The 20,299-nt window shown below is 43.1% G+C and overlaps 2 protein-coding genes across 7 annotated transcripts in view; one reads left to right on the plus strand and one right to left on the minus strand.

Moving 5' to 3' along the window:
• Window positions 1–18,015, plus strand: part of pisd (phosphatidylserine decarboxylase) — a 273,060-nt gene extending 255,045 nt beyond the window's left edge. For all 6 annotated transcript variants that reach the window (XM_059983260.1, XM_059983261.1, XM_059983263.1 and 3 more), the window contains 3 exons: window positions 12,250–12,396; window positions 14,739–14,899; window positions 16,896–18,015. In XM_059983260.1, the coding sequence (XP_059839243.1) occupies window positions 12,250–12,396; window positions 14,739–14,899; window positions 16,896–17,120 (533 nt within the window). In that variant the 3' untranslated portion in view covers window positions 17,121–18,015. The remainder of the gene's footprint in view (window positions 1–12,249; window positions 12,397–14,738; window positions 14,900–16,895) is intronic.
• A 136-nt stretch (window positions 18,016–18,151) lies between these two features.
• Window positions 18,152–20,299, minus strand: part of sfi1 (SFI1 centrin binding protein) — a 242,981-nt gene continuing 240,833 nt past the window's right edge. The window contains exon 33 of the mRNA XM_059983256.1: window positions 18,152–19,182. Within this exon, the coding sequence (XP_059839239.1) occupies window positions 19,075–19,182 (108 nt within the window). The 3' untranslated portion in view covers window positions 18,152–19,074. The remainder of the gene's footprint in view (window positions 19,183–20,299) is intronic.

Consider the following 20,299-nt stretch of genomic DNA (forward strand, 5'->3'; position numbering starts at 1 on the left):
TCAAAATGCTGGTAGAACGTAGCAGGCCAGGCAGCATCTATAGGGAGAAGCACTGTCGACGTTTCGGGCCGAGACCCTTCATCAGGACTAACTGAAAGGAAAGATACTAAGAGATTTGAAAGTAGGAAGGGGAGGGGGAAATGCAAAATGATAGGAGAAGACCGGAGGTAACTCTCTGTAACTTCCGCCATCTCCAACGGGATCCCACTACTAAGCACATCTTTCCCTCTTCCCCCCCCCCCCCACCTTTCTGCTTTCCGCAGGGATATCTCCCTACACGACTCCCTTGTCCACTCATTCCCCCTCCCCCCCCATCCCTTCCCACGGATCTCCCTCCTGGCACTTATCTTTGTAAATGGAACAAGTGCTACACCTGCCCTTACACTTCTTCCCTCACCACCTTTCAGGGCCCCAGACAGCCCTTCCAGGTGAGGCCACACTTCACCTGTGAGTCGGCTGGTGTGGTATACTGCATCCGGTGCTCCTGGTGTGGCCTTTTATATATTGGTGAGACCAAACGTAGACTGGGAGACCGTTTCGCTGAACACCTATGCTCTGTCCGCCAGAGAAAGCAGGATCTCCCAGTGGCCACACATTTTAATTCCACATCCCATTCCCATTCTGATATGTCTATCAATGGCCTCCTCTACTGTCAAGATGAAGCCACACTCAGGTTGGAGGAACAACACCTTATATACCAGCTGGGTAGCCACCAACCTGATGACATGAACATTGACTTCTCTTACTTTGACATATTTAGTTTTTTTCTCTCTCTCTGCCCATCACTCTGCCTGTTCTCCATCTTCCTCTGGTGTTCCCCCCCTCCCTCTTTCTTTCTCCCTAGGCCTCCCATCCCATGATCCTTTCCCTTCTCCAGCTCTGTATCACTTTCGCCAATCACCTTTCCAGCTCTTAGCTCCATCCCACCCCCTCCAGTCTTTTCCTATCATTTCCCCCTCCCCCTCCTACCTTCAAATCTCTCAGTATCTTTCCTTTCAGTTAGTCCTGATGAAGGGTCTCAGCCCGAAACGTCGTCAGTGCTTCTTCCTATAAATGTTACCTGCCCTGCTGTGTGCCACCTGCATTTTGTGTGTGTTGTTTGAATTTCCAGCATCTGCAGATTTCCTGATGTTTACACTACATCTTCTGCTCGTTCTTCATCAATGTGTTTAGTCACATCTTCAAAAAATTCAATCAGGCTCATAAGGTACGACCTACAACATCCACAACCCTCCAATTCTCCGGAACCTCACCCGTCCTCATTGATGAGGCAAAGATCATCAATAGGGGCTCAGCAATCTTCCCCCCTTGCCTCCCACAGTAGCCCGCGGTACATAAATAAATAAATAAATCGATTACAGCATACGTATATTGAATAGGTTAAAAATAGTGCAAAAAACAGAAAATATATATAATTTTTAAAATGAGATAGCGTTCAAGGGTTCAATGTCCTTTTAGGAATTGGATGGTAGAGGGAAGAAGCCATTCCTGAATCGCTGAGTATGTGTCTTCAGGCTTCTGGAGGTCCTTAATAATGGACACTGCCTTTCTGAGATACCACTGCTTGAAGGTGTCCTGGGTACTAGTACCCAAGATGGAGCCAACTAAATTTACAACCCTCTGCAGCTTCTTTTGGATCTATGCAGAGCCCCCCCACCCCCGTACCAGTGATGCAGCCTGTCAGAATGCTCTCCACGGTACATCTATAGATGTTTTTGAGTTACTTGTTGACATACCAAATCTCTTCAAACTCCTAATGAAGTATAGTTGCATCTTGTCTTATTTATAACTACATAAATGTGTTGGGACCACGTTAAATCCTCAGAGATCTTGACACCCAGGAACTTGAAACTGCTTACTCTCTCCACTTCTGATCCCCCTCTGAGGATTGGTACGTGTTCCTTCATCTTGCCCTTTCTGAAGTCCACAGTCAGCTTTCATCTTACTGACATTGAGTGCCAGGTTGTTGCTGTGACACCACTCCACTTATTGGCATATGTCGCTCCTGTACATCCTCTCGTCACCATCTGAGATTCTACCAGCAATTGTATCATCAGTAAATTTATAGATGGTATTTGAGCTATTCCGAGCCACACGGTAAAGGTATAGGGAGTAGAGCAGTGGGCTAAGCACACACTCCTGAGGTGCACCAGTGTTGGTCGTCAAGGAGGAGATGATATCATCACCAATCTGCACAGATTGTGGTCTCTCAGTTAGGAAGTTGAGATTGCAGAGTGAGGTACAGAGACCCAGGTTCTGCAACTTCTAAATCAGGATTATAGAAAACCTACAGCAAAATACAGGCGCTTCAGCTCACAAATCTCCTCTGTACCTACTCCCCAGCATGTTAAACCTGTGTCCTCTTCTGGCAACCATTTCATACATGGGAAGATGTCTCTGACTATCCACATGATCCATGCCTCTCATCATCTTATACACCTCTATCAGGTCACCTCTAATCCTCCGTTGCTCCAAGGAGAAAAGGCCGAGTTCACTCGACCTATTCTCATTAGGCATGCTCCCCAATCCAGGCAACATCCTTGTAAATCTCTTCTGCACCCTTTCTATGGCTTCCACAGGCGACCAGAACTGAGCACAGTACACCGTGGGGTCTGACCAGTATCCTATCTAGCTGCATCATTACCTCTCGGCTCCTAAATCCAGTTCCACGATTGATGAAGGGCAATACACCATACGCCTTCTTAACCATGGAGTCAACCTGTGTAGCTGCTTTGAGTGTCCTACAGACTTGGACTCCCAAGATCCCTCTGATCCTCCACACTGCTGATAGTCTTACCATTAATGCTATATTCTGCCATCATATTTGACCCAAAATGAACCACTTCACTATTATCTGGGTTGAACTCCATCTGCCACTTCTCAGCCCAGTTTTGTATCTTATCAATGTCCCTCTCTCTGTAAACTCTGACAGACCACCACACTATCCACAACACCTCCAACCTTTGTGTCATCAGCAAACTGACTAACCCATCCTTCCATTTCCTCATCCAGGTCATTTATAAAAATCACAAAGAGTAAGGGTCCCAGAACAGATCCCTGAGGCACTTCACTGGTGACCGATGGGTTGACCCATCTACAACCATTCTTTGCCTTCTGTGGGCAAGCCAGTTTTGGATCTGCAAAGCAATGTCCCTTTGGATCCCATGCCTCCTTGCTTTCTCAATAAGCCTGGCATAGGGTACCTTATCAAATGCCTTGCTGAATTCCGTGTACACTTCTTCTACTACTCTACCTTCATCAACGTGTTTAGTCACATCCTCAAAAAATTCAATCAGGCTCGTAAGGCACGACCTGCCCTTGACAAAGCCTTGCTGACTACTAATCATATTATACCTCTCCAAATGTTCATAAATCCTGCCTCTCACTGAAGTAAAACTCACTGGTCTCTAATTTCCTGGGCTATCTCTACTCCCTTTCTTGAATAAAGAAACAACATCCACAACCCTCCAATCCTCAGGAACCTCTCCCATCTTCACTGACAATGGCAGAGGTTTAGCAATCTCCTCCCTCGCCTCCCGCAGTAGCCTGCGGTGCATCTCATCCAATCTTGGAGACTTATCCAACTTGATGCTTTCCAGCACCTTCTCTTTTTTTAATATCTACATGCTTGAGCTTTTCAGTTTGCTGCAAGTCATCACTACAATCACCAAGATCCTTTTCCATTGTGAATACTGAAGTCAAGTATTCATTAAGTACCTCTGCTATTTCCTCCGGTTCCGTACACACTTTCCCACTGTCACATTTGATAGGTCCTATTCTTTGATGTCTTATCCTCTTGCTCATCACATACTTGTAGAATGCCTTGGGGTTTCCCTTAATCCTGCCCACCAAGGCCTTCTCATGGCCACTTCTGGCTCTGCTAATTTCCTTCTTAAATGCTGAGCTATAGTCAATGAACAGCATCCTGACATAGGTGTTTGTGTTGTTCGGGTTGTTATGGTCATATGGAGATTTTATCTGCAGTTGACCTATTGTGGCAATAGGCAAATTGCAGTGGGTTCAGGTCCTTGCTGAGACAGTCTAGTCATGACCAACCTCTCATTGCATTTCATCACTGTAGATGTGAGTGCTACCGGGCAATAGTTATTAAGGCAGCCTCAACCTGATACTGATTCTGAAATCTGTAGAAGATGTTTTGCACAGGTCATTAAAATATAAATCAAAGTAACGAATTTTTTCTACCTAATCCTAATGAGTTAAAGGGATTAAGGGAGATCCACCAGAGTGCAAGAGACAGAGGCTGAAGGCTCTGCCACTGATGGTGCAGTAGAGAAAGTGAAACAATAACACAGAAACAATAATCGGGTAGGAATGGGTACGTATGGTGATGTGAGATTGTACTGTGATCAGGCCAGGGGGGGTGTAAGACTGAAGCGTTCAATTGTTTATATTCTGAACGCTGATTAGGTAAGAGACCCTACCCCAGGGGCAGTTAGAAAGTACTAAGCACAGCTTGTAAGGCCATCAAAAGTGATGGCTTTGATCTTCCCAATATTAAGTTAGCTCATCCAAGGATTAATGATGGTAGAGAATTGTTGGTGACTGTCAGGAGGCAGTAGGGAGAGCCATCAGGGAGTGGACAGCAACACTGGTGGCCATCCCTCTTAACAGCAAGTACTCCATTTTGAGTACTGTTGGGGTGGATGGGGGAGACGACCTACCTGGGGAAAGCAACAGTGACTGTGCCGCTGGCAGTGAGTCTGTCCCTGTGGCTCAGAAGGGTTCAGAATGGCAGCATAATAAGGGACTGTATAGTTAGGGGGACAGATAGGGGATTCTGTGGGTGTGAAAAAGAAACACAAATGGTAGCTTGCCTCCCAGGTGCCAGAATTCATGATGTTTCTGAACGTGTCCACTATATCCTGAAATGGGCGGTTGAGCAGCCAAAGGTCATCATACATATTGGTACCAATGGCACAGGCAGAAGTAGGGAGGAGGTCCTGAAAGCAGAATACAGGGAGTTAGGAAGGAAACTGAGAAGCAGGACATCAAGGGTTATAATCTCGGGATTGCTGCCTGTACCACGTGACAGTGAGTATAGGAATAGAATGAGGTGACAGATAAATGCGTTGCTGAAAGATTGGAGCAGGGGGCAGGGTTTCAGATTTCTGAATCATTGGGACCTCTTCTGGAGCAGGTGTGACCTATACAAAAAGGACGGGTTACACTTGAATCCGAGGAGGACCAATATCCTGGGAGGGAGGTTTGCTAATGCTGTTGGGGAGGGTTTAAACTAGATATGCAGGGGGTGGAAACGGAAGTGAAGAGGCAGAGGACGGGGTGGTTGGTGCACAAGTTGGGACAGCTTGTAGAGAGTTTGTGAGGAAGGATGGGCAGATGATAGAGCAAAGATGCACTCAGCCTGATGGTTTGAGATGTGTCTATTTTAATGCAAGGGGTATCATAAACAGGGTGGATGAAGTTAGAGTGTGGATCAATACGTGGAATTATGACGTTGTGGCCATTATAGAGACTTGGATGTCTCGGGGCGGGAATGGCTGCTGAGTGTACCAGGCTTTTAGATGTTTCAAAAAGGACAAGAAGGGAGGCAAAAGAGCTGGGGGAGTGGCACTGCTAATCAGTTATAGTGTCATGGTTGCAGAAAAAGAGGAAGTCATGGAGGGATAATCTACTGAGTCTGTGTGGCTGAAAGTCAGGAACAGGAAGCGGTCAATAACTACTGGGTATTTTTTATAGACCCCCCTCCCCCCCCCCACCCCCATTAGTAATATACATCGAGAGCAGATAGGGAGGCAGGTTCCAGAATGGTGCAATAATAATAGGGTTGTTGTGATGGGAAATTTTAACTTTCCTGACTGGCATCTCATTACAGCAAGGGGTTTAGATGGAGTTTGTTAGGTGTACTTAGGAAGGTTTCCTAACGCAATATGTAAATAAGCCAACTAGAGGAGAGGCTGTACTTGATTTGGTATTGGGAAATGAACCTGGTCAAATGTCAGATCTCTCAGTGGGAGAGCATTTTAGAGGTAGTGATCACAACTCTCTCTTTTACCATAGCACTGGAGAGGGATAGGAGCAGACAATTCGTGAGAACTTTTAATTGAGGTGGGGGAAATATGATGCTATTAGGCAGGAACTTGGGAGCAGATGTTCTCAGGCAGAAATATGGCAAATGTTCACAGAATATTTGCATAGAGTTCTGCATAGGTATGTTCCATTAAGGCAGGGAAAGGATGGCAGAGTAAAAGAACCACAGTATATGCAAGGATGTGGAAAATCCAGTTAAGAAGAAAAGCTTACAAGAGGTTCAAGAAACAGTTCTAGAAAATTACAAGGTTGCCAGGATAGAGCTTAAAATGGAATTAGGAGAGCTAGAAGGGACCGTGAGAAGGCCTTGGTGAGCAGGGTTAAGGAAAACCCCAAGGCATTCTACAAGTACATGAAGAGCAAGAGGGTGAGCTGTATGAGAATAGGACAAATCAGGTGCAGTAGTGAAAAAGTGTGCATGGAGTTTAAGGAGGTGGTGGAGGTGCTTAATGAATACTTTGTTTCAGTATTCACAAGGGAAAGGACGTTGGCAATTGTGGGGATGATTTACAGCAGACTGAAATGCTTGAGCATCTAGAACATAGAATAGTACAGCACATTACAGGCTCTTTGGCCCACAATGTTGTGCCGACCCTCAAACCCTGCCTCCCATATAACCCCCTCACCTTAATTTCTTCCATATACCTGTCTAGTAGTCTCTTAAACTTCACTAGTGTATCTGCCTCCACCACTGACTCAGGCAGTGCATTTCACGCACCAACCACTCTGAGTGAAAAACCTTCCTCTAATATCCCCCTTGAACTTCCCTTTTATAGAGGATGTGCTGGAGTTTTTGAAAAGCTTTAAGTTAAGTCACTGTGACTGGACGAGATATACCCCAGACAGTTCTTTGGGAAGTGAGGGTGGAGATTGCTGAACCTCTGGTGATCTTTGTGTCATCAATAGGGATGGAAGAAGTACTGGTGGGTTGGAGAGAGAGAGAGCCCAGGAAATTATAGACCAGTGAGTTATTTCAGTGGTGGACAAGTTGTTGGAGAAGATCCTGTGAGGTGGATTTATGAACATTTTGGAGAGACATAATCTGATTAGGGATAGTCAGCATGGTTTTGTCAAGGGCAGGTTGTGCCTTACAAGCTTGATTGAATTCTTTGAGGATGCAACAAAGCACATTGAAGTTGAACAGCGGATGTAGTGTATATGAATTTCAGTCAGACATTTGATAAGGTTCTCCATGGAAGGCTCATTCAGAAAGCAAGGAGGCATGGGATTCAGAATTGGCTTGCCAACAAAAGGCAAAGGGGGATGGTTGTGGGTGGTTCGTATTCTGCGTGGAGGTCAGTGACCAGTGGTTTTCCACAGGGATCTGTTCTGGGACCCCTCCACTTTGTGATTTTTATAAATGACCTGGATGAAGAAGTAGGAGGGTTGGTTAGTAAGTTTGCTGATGACATAACGGTTAGGGGTGTTGTGGATAGTGTGGAGGGTTGTCAGGTTACAGCAGGATGTCGATAGGATGCAAACTGGGGAGAGAAGCGGCATTTGTTCAACCCAGATTAGTGTGAAGTGGTTCATTTTGGTAGGTGAAATTTGAAGATAAAATATAATATTAATGGTAAGATTCTTAGTAGTGGAAAGGATCAGAGAGAACTGTGGGGTCTGTGTTCATAGGACACTCAAAGCTGCTGCATAGGTTGACAGTGGGACTGAGTTCAAGAGCCATGAGATAATGTTACAATTATGTAAGACCTTGGTCAGACCCCACTTGGAGTACTGTGTTCAGTTCTGGTCACCTTGCTACAGGAAGGATGTGGAAACTAGAGAGAGAGTACAGATGTACTTACAAGGATAGTGAAAGGATTGGAGAGCATGCCTTATGAGAATAGGTTGAGTGAACTCAGCCTTTTCTCCTTGGAGCGATAGAAGATGAGAGGTGACCTGATAGAGGTGTACAAGATAATGAGAGGCATTGGTTGTGTGGATAGCCAGAGGCTTTTTCCTAGGGCTGAAATGGCTAACATGAGGGGGCATAGTTTTCAGTGCTTGGAAGTAGGTTCGAGTTAATGTTACACAGAGAATGGTGGGTGCATGGAATGCACTGTCAGCAAAGGTGGGGGAGGAGGATATAATAGGGTCTTTTAAGAGACTCTTAGATCGGTACATGGAACTTAGAAAAGTAGAGCGCTTTGTGGTATGGAAATTCTAGGCAGTCTCTGGAGTAGGTTACATGGTCAGTACAAACTTTGTGGGCTGAAGGGCCTGTAATGTGTTGTAGATTTCTCTGTTATATGCTCTAAAATCATAGTACATTAATGATATAGATTTTTGCAAATGAAACATAGAGGCTTTTATGTTTAATGAAACCCATAACACATTTTATTGGACTCCAAAACCTACACACAAAAGCGGACTGAGAACTCTGCATAATAACATCATCACGTCAGACCAGCCTCTTGAAGTGAAACTTCAACTCAATGTCAGTGGTTGTTAACTATGTACATTTCCACCAATTGCATTACCCTCCACAGATTCCCCTCCAGAATTCACTAAAATTGGCATTTTGAGCTTGCCTGGAGCTCGGGTGAGTTACCCAGCTTGGGTCCTGTGTTCAGGTGGAGGAACAACAAGTGCCTCTGGTTTGTGCAGAGGTGCGTTGACATGCTCTTGGTCATGTTGTGGCACCATTGTCATGGCAGCAGAACAGTCCAAATCTTATTGGGCCCGTTTAAGATGATCTATCAAAATACATTAAAGTTTACCCCTCTTACTATGATAAGTCTTTTTCTCCCGGTTCCAAAACAGAATGGGCTGTCTTAAAGAGGCCTAAGGGGTATTGGTGTGCATCATGGTGGATGAAAACAAATTAGGCGAAATGTAGATCAATAGAATCCCAAGAGTGATATATGGGAGGTAGGAATAGGTGACAAGGAATTGAATTTACTGAGGAGGGTGGAATGCTGTTGAGACATTGCACAGGAGAGAAATGCCACCTTCCCTGAACTTAATGCCAGTCAACCACAGACCTGTGATTGCTCTTTGGTAAGGTGGACCTCTGAGTCAGCAACTTGGTTGGCTGCATACTGGCATAGTTAACCCCAGTCTGTACGGCCTCTATGTTTGGCTGTAAGAGGCAGTTAGCCACGGCATTATTTTTCCCCTTGATCTGTTGTATATTAGTTGTGAATTTCAATATGTAGGCAGATAGTGTTGCTGCAGATCAAGGGTCTGCCATTTTGGCACAAGGTGTTTGTTCAACAAATACTGAGAAATGGTGGCCATCCAGACAAAAACAAAAATGGCGGACCGTCAGATAGATGCTTACAGTCAAACATGCTGTACTTCCTTTTGGGGGACAGAGCTGGTGACTGGAGAAGGCTGCCAGATGTATTCAACCAACTGTTCATGCACAGCACCCACACCATAGTCTGAAGCATCAGTAGTAATGGCTTTGGGTGCGTTGGGGAGGGTGTGCGCCAGTAGGGCCACATTAGAAAGAGCTTGTTTGGTGTCAGCAAATGCCCTTGTCATGTCCACTGTCCAGTCAAGCACTTGATTAGGGTTGTAGCCTGTAAATGCACTATACAGTATAGGGGGAACATAAGTTCAGCAGCTTGCAGAATGATGCGGTGATGGAAATTTACTATACCTAAACACTCCTGTAGTAGTTTAGTAGTGTGGGGCCAGTAGGAAATCCATAATAGTGACGCTTTTGATGGGAGAGGTTTCTCACCTACTGTGGAGATGTGATGGCTGAGAAAGTCAATGGTTGACAATCCAAACTGACATTTAGCAGGGTTGGTGATCAGTCTGTGTTGGCTTAAACGTTCAAAATGAGCAGAGATGAGATATGTGTTCGCACTGGCAAAAAGAATGTCATCCAGGTAAACAAAAAGAAATTGTAAGTCTTTATTTTAATAGAGTTTGTCAGCTGTTGGAAAGTCTGTGCTACATTTTTCAGCTGAAACGTCATGCACAGAAACTCAAAAAGGCCAAACAGGGTTATCACAGCTGTTTTGAGAATGTCCTTCAAGCACACAAGCACCTGATGGTAGCCCCTAAGCTAATTGACCATGGAAAAAATTAACTTTTTGGTGCTGAAACATCTTGAATATGTGGGACCTGGTAATGATTAAGGGGTGTTGGTAATCAGCACGTAGGCAAGCGACCATGTGGAGGGGTGAAACCCAGGGACTATTTGACCAGCGTACAATGCTAAGTCTTTCCATGTTGGCAAACTCAGCCTTTGCAGTTGCCAGCTTTTCTGGGTCCAGGTTACATGTGTGACATGGACTAGCAGGCCTGTTGTAGGAATGTGGTGCTCGACCCCATGTTTTGTGACTGTAGTGGAGAATGTGGATTTGGTGAAGTTTGGGGATTCACCTAGCAGTTAAGTAAATTCACATGCAGTGGTGCATGCATTTGACAGAGTTGTTCCGGGGATCTTACTGGCGGAGCAGGGTATCAAGTCAAAATCCTTGATATCCATAGGCCGGCAGTTCTTAAGATCGACTGACAGTCTTTGGGCATTTATGAAATCTACACCGAGCAGAGGTCTAACCACTTTGGCCTGTGTGATGTCTCGTGTGTAACGTCGCACACTGAAGCACAATGTTACCCAGTGTCCTGTAGGTCTGGATTCTGCTGCCATCAGCGAGGTTTTATTGCTCTTGCTTTTTCATAAATAGACAATGCTGGCAGCACACTCTTGAGACCCATGTCACACAGGAAACGTCGCCCTGAAAGGGTGTCCATAATGAACAGTAGATGACACTTGCAGCTGGAACCCATGGTGTTCACAGACCTCTGATGTCCCAATTCAGGTACTGTCAAAGCGGCAAGGCAGTTGGCACTTCCTAGTGTTGGTACCAAAGCGAGTGTGGCAATACCACAGGCCCTGCGTAGTCTGTTTCACAGCCACAGACATCCTTATGTTAGGGGCCTTGCTGACTGGGCTTATTGAGGCAGGGAAAAGAGGAATTATGCATATCTACTTGGCTGAATATAGACTATCAGCTATTTTAGCAAGCTCCCTTTTGTCCTTTATGGGTCATTAGTGAGGACTATGTGAACTGGATCAGGCATTTTCTGCAAGAAGAGTTCTTTAAACCAAGTGACGGCACTTTGTTTCCAAAACTTGGGTGTTGGCTGTGTTGACTGCGTTCAATAATTCTGGAATCATCCTAGAACATCTGGGTCACCCATGTAGTGTTTCACAAATAAAACAAAAGTGTAATGTTTTATGTTTAATGAAATCTGTAACATTTTATTGAACTCCAAACCTAAATGCAAAACTACGATAAAAGTCAGGTCAGATCAGCCTCTTAAAGTGAAACCCCAATTCAGTGTGGCTAGCTGTGAATTATGTACATTTCCTCCAATTATGTTACCCTGTAATGATAATACAGAAGTGGTTGAGGGTGCTAGAGGTGTTGAGTTCTTGTTATGTATATTTGGAAGTTGACCCGTTTGTGTAGTTCTATGTTTCTGAGAGGCAGCATGGGGATGATCAAGAGAAGTAAATTGCACAATCTATGATGAGTGTGCTTCTAGAATACAGATAATGAGTATGATGCAAACCCAGCTGAGTTGTTTCAGTGTCTTAACTTACCTGCTCTTCAAAAGCCAGCAGTCAAGGGTGTCACAGAAATGGAAAGCAGTGGGGGTGTGCTGCAATAAAGGGCCTGGGTTGACACTTTAAACCCTCCGAGTCACACTCAATTACAGATACTTAAAGTGTACGCCACTTTGGGCGGGTCAAGACAAACACTAAACATATATACAGTTTGAACACTTTAGATAAGTATTTGTAATTGAGTGTGACTTGGAGGGTTTACTAAATGTTTACTTTGTCTTGTAAATAAATAGTTAACCTCCTTACTGGTAGCAAGTGTCTTGTCACTCAATGAACCTGATGTCACACAACACAAGTTCCTCCAAACTGCAATCTAAACCATTCTTCAGTTGAACAGAACTTCACTGCACAGTTGCTAACATTGTCTGTCAAAGTTCTGGCTGGCTGACACTAGATGTTTAGAGTTATTTTGCACTACTTTATATATCTGAATTAGTTTTTAAATGATGTACTGCACAGCTGTTGCAAAACAAATTTCATGACGTGTCAGTGATATTAAATGTGATTCTGATTCTAAAGTCCAGGGTACAGTGGTTCTTAGAATCCTGTTTAAATCCTTTCTTTGTTGTATAATTTATGTAATCCTGCAGATAACACAGAGACAACGTTCCAGGACCACTTGGTTACAAAGGAAGGCAATGATCTCTATCACTGTGTCATTTATTTGGCTCCTGGAGATTATCACTGTTTTCATTCACCAACTGATTGGCGAGTCTCTCACAGGCGGCATTTTCCAGGTAAGAACTCTATTGTTCACTTGGGGTTTACTTTGGAATTGAATTGTTATCATTAGGAATGACCTGAAACTGCCATGTGACATAGAACAGTACAGGCCCTTTGGCCCACTATATTGTGCCAACTGTTCAACCTGCTCCAAGATCAATCTTGCCCTTCCCTTTCATGTAGTCCTTCATTTTCTGTCATCCATGTGCCTCATCTGAGTCTCTCAAATATCCCTATGTGTCTCTACCACACCCCCTGCAGCGTGTTCCTACGTTGGTAGGTAATAACAAATTGGGAACTTGTTGGTACTGAAAGAACACCAAGAACATTAGTAAGCTTGAATGGGCAATTGATTAGCAAATAAATTGCAACATGATGCATGGAAGGAGTACACTTTGTGCAGAAATGGGGGAGGAAAACAGGGATATGGAAGTATCAATTCACCAGTCACAAAAGGTTGCACCACATGTTAGTAAACAGAAGCACCTCAAGCACCAAGTTTTTTTTTCTGGAGATATAGAATGGGTAAGTTATTATGAACCGTGGTTAGACCACACTTAAGAGAAATTTGTGCAGTTCTGGTCAACATGTTATCAAAAGGCTATGAGGGTACAGAGATAATACAGAGAAGATTTACAAGGATGTTACCACAAATGTGAGAAAGAACTTACAGGATCACTCATAGCCTGAGTAGAGAAACTTTATGTACAGGCATAATGGATAAATGTCATGGAGAAGAGGCTAGTAAATTATGACAAGAGACCAAATATCCAACAGAATTGAAGGGAAATGCCTCTTCTGAGGGTGATGAGACTATAGAACTTACTCCCGTAGAGGTGGTGGAGTCAGTACTCCAGGTGTATTTATGGCAGATCAAGCACATAGGGAGAAGAGGTTTTAGCTGAGTGAAGTTAAGGGATACTTGAAAGGAACAACTTTGGCATGGACTAGTGGCATTTAGGGACCAATTTCAAGTTCAGTGAAGTTTATTGTCTTTTGAACAAGTATGAGGAGGTCCACAATGAAAAAGTTTTCTTGCTGCATCATAGGCCCAGTGGTGCAAACAACACAGAATATAAATGCAAGACCCAACTGAGGACGTCAGTAGTGTTTCACTGGTGTGCTTGTGCTCGAGTTGTACAGATCATTCAAAAACCTGATGATCTGGGACTTCAGGCTTTTCTACTTCTTACCTTATGATGGGTCTGGGATCAGTGCCTTTTGTAGTTCCTGAGCAGTTTCTTTCTGAATCATTCTGGAAGCAGAGGCTGGGTTGGGCCATTAGCTAGATTCTGGAACTTTCCCAGCAGCCAGCATTTGTGTTGTAGGTCTGACGCTGTTCTAGCGAATTCAGTGTTGTGCTGGCAATGGAAAAGAATGAGGCCTCTGGTACTTCCATAGTACAGGCTAACTCTTAGTCTGGAAGGATATGAATGAGTTGGGTCTAAAGATGACCTCAGAAAACATTTTAGTATTAATACAATCTCCTTGATGGTCAAAAGAGCAGTAGATATCTGAAGACTGACAGCAGGCTGGGTTATTTTCTTTTAATCTCTAAATAAGATTTATGGAGCTGTTGCTAGTCAGCTCTTTAGGTTTCAGCTGGCTCACTGATTCTTTTCTTTAAATCTGAAACAGTAAAAGTTGAAAGAGACGTTCTTGAGTGAAAATAACTTGGATTTTCAACATCATTCTTGCTCAGTAATCCAAAACACAAATATAAGTTACCAAGGTTTCTTGCTTGAGAATTGCAGGGTCTATTAATCTGGGTTTGAGTGGAAAAACTGATTGTACTCCTTGGAACACAAGGTTAAAAGGAGCTTTAAAGAAGATCCATAGGATATGGGATTTTAAAAGGGAAAAATCTCCTTCCACATGTCGGGTGTTGGTCACCAAAGGAGATGGTTTTGAGATAATTGGAGACAATCAGTGGGGGAGGAAGGAGTGCAATTTTGTTTAGAATTCTGAGTAATGATCCAGAATTCATTGCTGCAAAGTTGAAAGCAAATTCAATATCAAGGGAATTGAATGAAAAAAAAAATTGAAAGGCTGCAGGGAAGGAACAATAGTGAGAGATTAATTGATAGTCATTTTAAAGAGGCCAAGATAGTTGAAATGGTTTTGTTCATTTTGAAGATTCTGGAATTACAAATTTATAGTAGCAAAGGGCTGTGATTCTGTTGTAGTGAAGTCAAAAAGAGTGACGTGTCAAAATCAAGTTGATTGCACCTGTGCACAATGAAAAACTTCCAGCAACAATTCCAAGAACACAACATGTGCTTAGACAAGTGTAATTGTGCAGTTGTAAGGAACAGTGACTAAAACCAGGTTGTGTATTTGCTCTTGTCTTCCTCAGGCTCCCTTATGTCGGTTAATCCTGGAGTAGCTCGTTGGATTAAGGAGCTTTTCTGTCACAATGAACGGGTTGTTCTGGCTGGAGATTGGACTCATGGCTTCTTTTCGCTCACTGCAGTCGGTGCCACAAATGTTGGATCTATTCGCATTTACTTCGACAATGTGAGTATGGTAGACGGTTATGGGAAGTAAACCCAGTATTCTGAAGCGTCTTTATGCTTGCTGCCTGTGCCCGGGATGAGATGCTGAAAGTCTGAAATTTTGGTTTCCATTTAGTTTGCTTGCATCTGTTTGAGACAGTGGGGGTATAATTGGCCATTTAAAGTTCCTGGTATATGTCTGAGCTAAATATAAGAGGAAAGAATGGTAAAATGTGGGTATATAATTCCCTATCAATGGAACACTGTTAGCAACCCAAAGATTGGAAATTCAATTCTATAAAATTACTGGGTTTTGCAGCATAGCTTAAAGCACATATTTATGATCCAGTGAAATGGCCACAGGCTTTCACTGTTACTATGTTGTCTTAATGAAGCACCTGCTGCTGATTAGCCTGGATATATTGAACAAAAATGGAAAAAATGGCTGAACACAGGCAAAAGTGCAGAAAGTTATTGAAACTTTCCAATTCACTAAGCATCTCTTTTGCTTAATGCTTAGATTAAATATCCTAAGGGGAAAAGAGTTTTGATATTTGAGGGATAATCATGTCTTGATGAAGGGGTCTCATTTGGAAACATTAACTGTTATTTTCTACCGAGATGCTGCCTGACCTCCAGTGGTTTTTATGTTACTCATGTTGATTCCATATAACAATTACAGCACGGAAATAGGCCATCTTGGCACTTCTAGTCTGTGCCGAATGCTTACTCTCACCTAGTCCCATCAACCTGCACTCAGCCCATAACCCTCCATTCCTTTCCATTTAATTTCCCTCATTAAACTAGTTATGGGACAGGCATCCTATTTCTCAATTGAAACTAAATCATTACCTTACAGATCACCCATCAGTGCAGGTTTATGCATGGTCAATAACCTCAGTTAAGCTGGTGCACTGCTATAGTGATGCTTGGTTATTTGAGTTACATAGAAGCATAGAAAACCTACCGCACAATACAGGCCCTTTGGCCCACAAAATTGCCGAACATGTCCTGACCTTAAAACTTATATTCTGCCATCATATTTGACCTACCAAAATGAACCACCTCACACTTATCTGGGTTGAACTCCACCTGCCACCTCTCAGCCCAGTTTTGCATCCTATCAATATCCTGCTGTAGCCTCTGACAGCCCTCCTGTCAATCACCTTCTGTCAGCTTGAACTAGTTTGGCCATTCTCTTCTGAGCTCTGTCATTACAAAGATATATTCACTGACAGAATTGATGCTCTGGATTTTTTGTTGTTCTTTTTGCACCATTCTCCATAAATTTGAGACTATGCATGAAAACCCCAAGAGATGCCTTATGAGTATAGTTTGAGTGAACTCAAGTCTTTTCTCCTTGGAGCGACGAAGGATGAGAGGTGACTTGATAGAGGTGTACAAGGTGAGAGGCATTGATTATGAGGATAGTCAGAGGCTTTTCCCCAGGGCTGAATTGGCTAGCATGAGAGGGCATATTTTTAAGGTGCTTGGAAAAGTAGATACAGAGGAGATGTTAGGGGTAAGTTTTTTACCGCAGAGAGAGGTGAGTGCATGGAATGGGCTGCCGGCAGTGGTGGTGGAGGCGAAAACGATAGGGTCTTTTACGAGACTCCTGGATGGCTACACGGAGCTTAGAAAAATGGGTAAAGCCGAGGTAGATCTAAAGTAGGAACATGTTCAGCACAGCTCTGTGGGCCAAAGGGCCTGTGTTATGCTGTATGTTTCTATCAATTTCTGGGATACTCTGGCACCAACAGTAATTCTGTGGTCACGTTTTCTCCCCATTCTGATGTTTTGTCTGAATAGCAACTGAGCCTCTTGCTCGTGCCAACATGTGTTTATTCATTGAATTGCTGCTATGTGATTAGCTGATTAGATACTTGCATTACTGAGCAGGTGACTCTAATAAAGTAGTCACTGAGTGTCTATTGTGAAGTCACTGTATATCAGGATTGATTGTGAAATGGGACAGCAGTGTTGGAAAATAACCCTTACTGCACCTTTATTTTGCACAGGATCTGCACACCAACAGCCCTCGCTACATGAAGGGCTCCTACAATGACTTCAGTTTTGTTACAAACAACAACAAAGAAGGGGTTACCATGAGAAAAGGAGAGCATCTGGGCGAGTTCAACTTGGGCTCCACCATTGTACTCATCTTTGAGGCACCAAAAGATTTCATCTTTAACCTTAAACCTGGACAGAAGATTAGATTTGGAGAGGCTCTCGGGTCTATCTAGTAGCAACATCATTAAAAAAAAATCTCAAATTGGATTGGAGTAACAAGAAGTGAGTGCAGACCAGGAAGCAGGAGGAATGGCTGTACTGAAATTTGGTTAAATTCAGGCTGTTCCTCCTTCATCACTGCAGAAGCATCTCCCTCAGCTTCCATCTTAGGGAGCAGCTGCACCATAACAAGCGCTCTGCTGTCTCCTGACACACGGAACTAACCCTACCCAGTTACTCCTTTCAATAGGAAGCTGATGGGAGGGATGGGGTTTTGAGCATGTGCAGTGCCGTTCTTTCTGTGAATAGGAGGACCCTGGCAGGTCACCAGGAATAAAAGAACTTTGAAAGATGAACTGAATTTTTAGAGCCTAAGTCTTAAGGGAAGTAGCAAGATATCCCATGAAACACTGCAGGAGATGGTGATGCAGAATGTTTGCTGAATAGCTCCATGCAAGTGGGTCATCCTAAGTTCATGCAGTAATTTTATATCCTTAAAAATTAAATCTCAGCAAATTACATTTCAGACAAATTAAAATAATGGCTATACCAAAACTTACTGCTGTGTTTTTTTTTGCAGAGCTGAGGGGGAGAAATGTTAAAACTTGTGTTAATCCAGATGTCAAAAGGGGGGAAACAAAATCAGATATGGGTAAAACCAACCACTGATTAAACTGCCAAATACCAAAGATGAATCTATATTTTCACTGGTTTACAATCTGGCTCTTGCCGTTTAACCTGCAACTAGCTTCCCATACCTGGATGGAAGCATCTAAGAAATGAGTACATGATTGAAGGTGACAAATGGCATGTTGGAACGTACAATTAAAATATCCAAGGGCCAGATATCCTTACTGTTACTTTAAATGTAAATGATGTTGTTGCTCCTTAAATAAAATTTCAAAAGGTGGGGAAAAATAAGGTTGCTGATTTTTTTCCTTTGGTCCTTGGTCAGCACCTGTTTATATCAAACTACCACCAAAGAGGGCACTTGAGTTGTCCCTTCATTACTGGTGACACTATGTTGCTGGTACTTGATGTCATTCCTTGCATATTCTGAAGATTTCTATTCTGTTCTTGGCTTAAGCACTAAATGAGTGTCCATAACAAATATCCTTTTGGAGCTTCCCACACAGTGGTACAATATCAGAGGGAACAGGTGGTTTTAATTGTACTTTTTGTTAACTGTTTTTATAGTCTGGTTCAACCCCACAGCTATTCACTGCAGGATTATTTTCATATGGAGTAATGAATAATGACCAAGGAATCAAATAAACCAGTATTTCACAAGAATTCTTAATTTATTTCTTTGAGAATTGCTGTAAATTTTCCTTAGTATGAAGCCTTACATGCACAATGGAATAGGTGATTCTCCATTATCTGCTTATTTTTCAAAATTTTACCAACCTTTAGAACCCTTGTATAGATTGAGAATTAACACTGGTCCATTCAGCTGCTGCACTGCAAGGAAAAATATTTGAAGACATTGGAATCAAATGTGCTGTACTCTGCTTCACTATCATGAATGGCCTACTTCTGCTTCCATATCTTACTGATGTGAGAGCTTATTATCAGTGAAATGCTGAAATAGGCCACAGCAAAAATTTTCTTATGGTTGTAGTAAAAGTAAGCACTATATATGTGGTTTTCTTAATGTAAAAATAAAGTATATTGTAATATACCTCCAGGCTTTGAAAAAATCCAACTACTGTATCATCTTCCCTTGGACATTATTATAGCCCCACAAAGCTCTGAATATTAATATCTACCACAGGGTCATTTCGTAACATAATGACGTTTCTTAGAAACATTTCAAAGCATGCACTATTTGTTGCTCCCACAATTGTGTCCCACGGCTGAAAAAGCAAGAGATACACAGGGTGGATTCAGCGTACCAGCAAATACTTCCAATTAAAAAAAATGAGTTTCCCTGTAACAATAAAGATGGCAGATTGCTGATTGACACCATCACGCTCTGAACATCTGCCGGATTTCTTGCACTCTGGCAACGTGCCGCTGTATGTGTGGCGCATCTTCCTTCAGCTTCATTGAAAGTCTTTCAATGTCTGTCTCCAGCTTAAAGTGAACACAAAAGAGTAAGTCAGAGTCTTATCACCAGGAACCAAAGTTAACCCCCATATTTACATGTAAAGTTTGTTAGAATAGACACTGCATACATGCTCATACGGTGTTGAGAATAAATTAAGTGAATGCTGTAGAGTGTTGGAACATTATATCAGTGTTGTTCAGCAGTACTCAAATCAGGAAACCAATAGCTGGGGATAACTCAAAGTTGGTCAGGCAGCAGGACGTATGAAAAAGCAGGTTTTTGCCTTGGATTTCTTCACAATGTAGTGAATATCCAATACCCTGCACATGCAATTTTGATGTTAACATAGAAAACCTACAACACAATACAGGCCCTTTAGCCCACAAATCTGTGCTGAACATGTCCTTAGAACTACCTAGGCTTTACCCTTAGCCCTCAATTTTTCTAAGCTCCATGTATCCATCCAGGAGTCTCTTAAAAGACCCTATTGTTTCCACCTCCGCCGCTACGGCAGCCCACTCCATGCACTCACCACTGAGTAAAATACTTACCCTTGACATCACCTTTGTACCTTCTTCCAAGGACCTTAAAACTGTGCCCTCTCATGCTAGCTATTTCAGTCCTGGGGAAAAACCCTCCGACTATCCACATGATCAATGCCTCTCATTGTCTTGTACACCTCCATCAAGTCACCTGTTCTCATAAGGCATGCTCCCCAATCCAGGCAGCATCCTTGTAAATCTCCTCTGCACCCTTTATATGGTTTCCAAATCCTTCCTGTAGTGAAGTGAGCAGAACTGAGCACAGTACTCCAAGTGGGGTCTGACCAGGGTCCTATATAGCTGCAACATTACCTCTCGGCTCTTAAACTCAATCCCACAATTGATGAAGGCCAATGCACCTTATGCCTCTTCTTAACCACACAGTCAACCTGCGCAGCTGCTTTGAGCGTCCTATGAACTCAGACCCCAAGATCCCTCTGATCCTCCACATTGCCAAGAGTCTTGCCATAATATTTCACCTACCAAAATGAACCACCTCTCACTATCTGGGTGAAACTCTATCTGCCAATTCTCAGCCCAGTTTTGCATCCCAGCAATGACCTCCTGTAATCTCTGACAGCCCTTCACAGTATGCACTCTG

Source organism: Hypanus sabinus, chromosome 10, assembly GCF_030144855.1.
Source record: "Hypanus sabinus isolate sHypSab1 chromosome 10, sHypSab1.hap1, whole genome shotgun sequence".
In the NCBI taxonomy this organism is placed as follows: domain Eukaryota; kingdom Metazoa; phylum Chordata; class Chondrichthyes; order Myliobatiformes; family Dasyatidae; genus Hypanus; species Hypanus sabinus.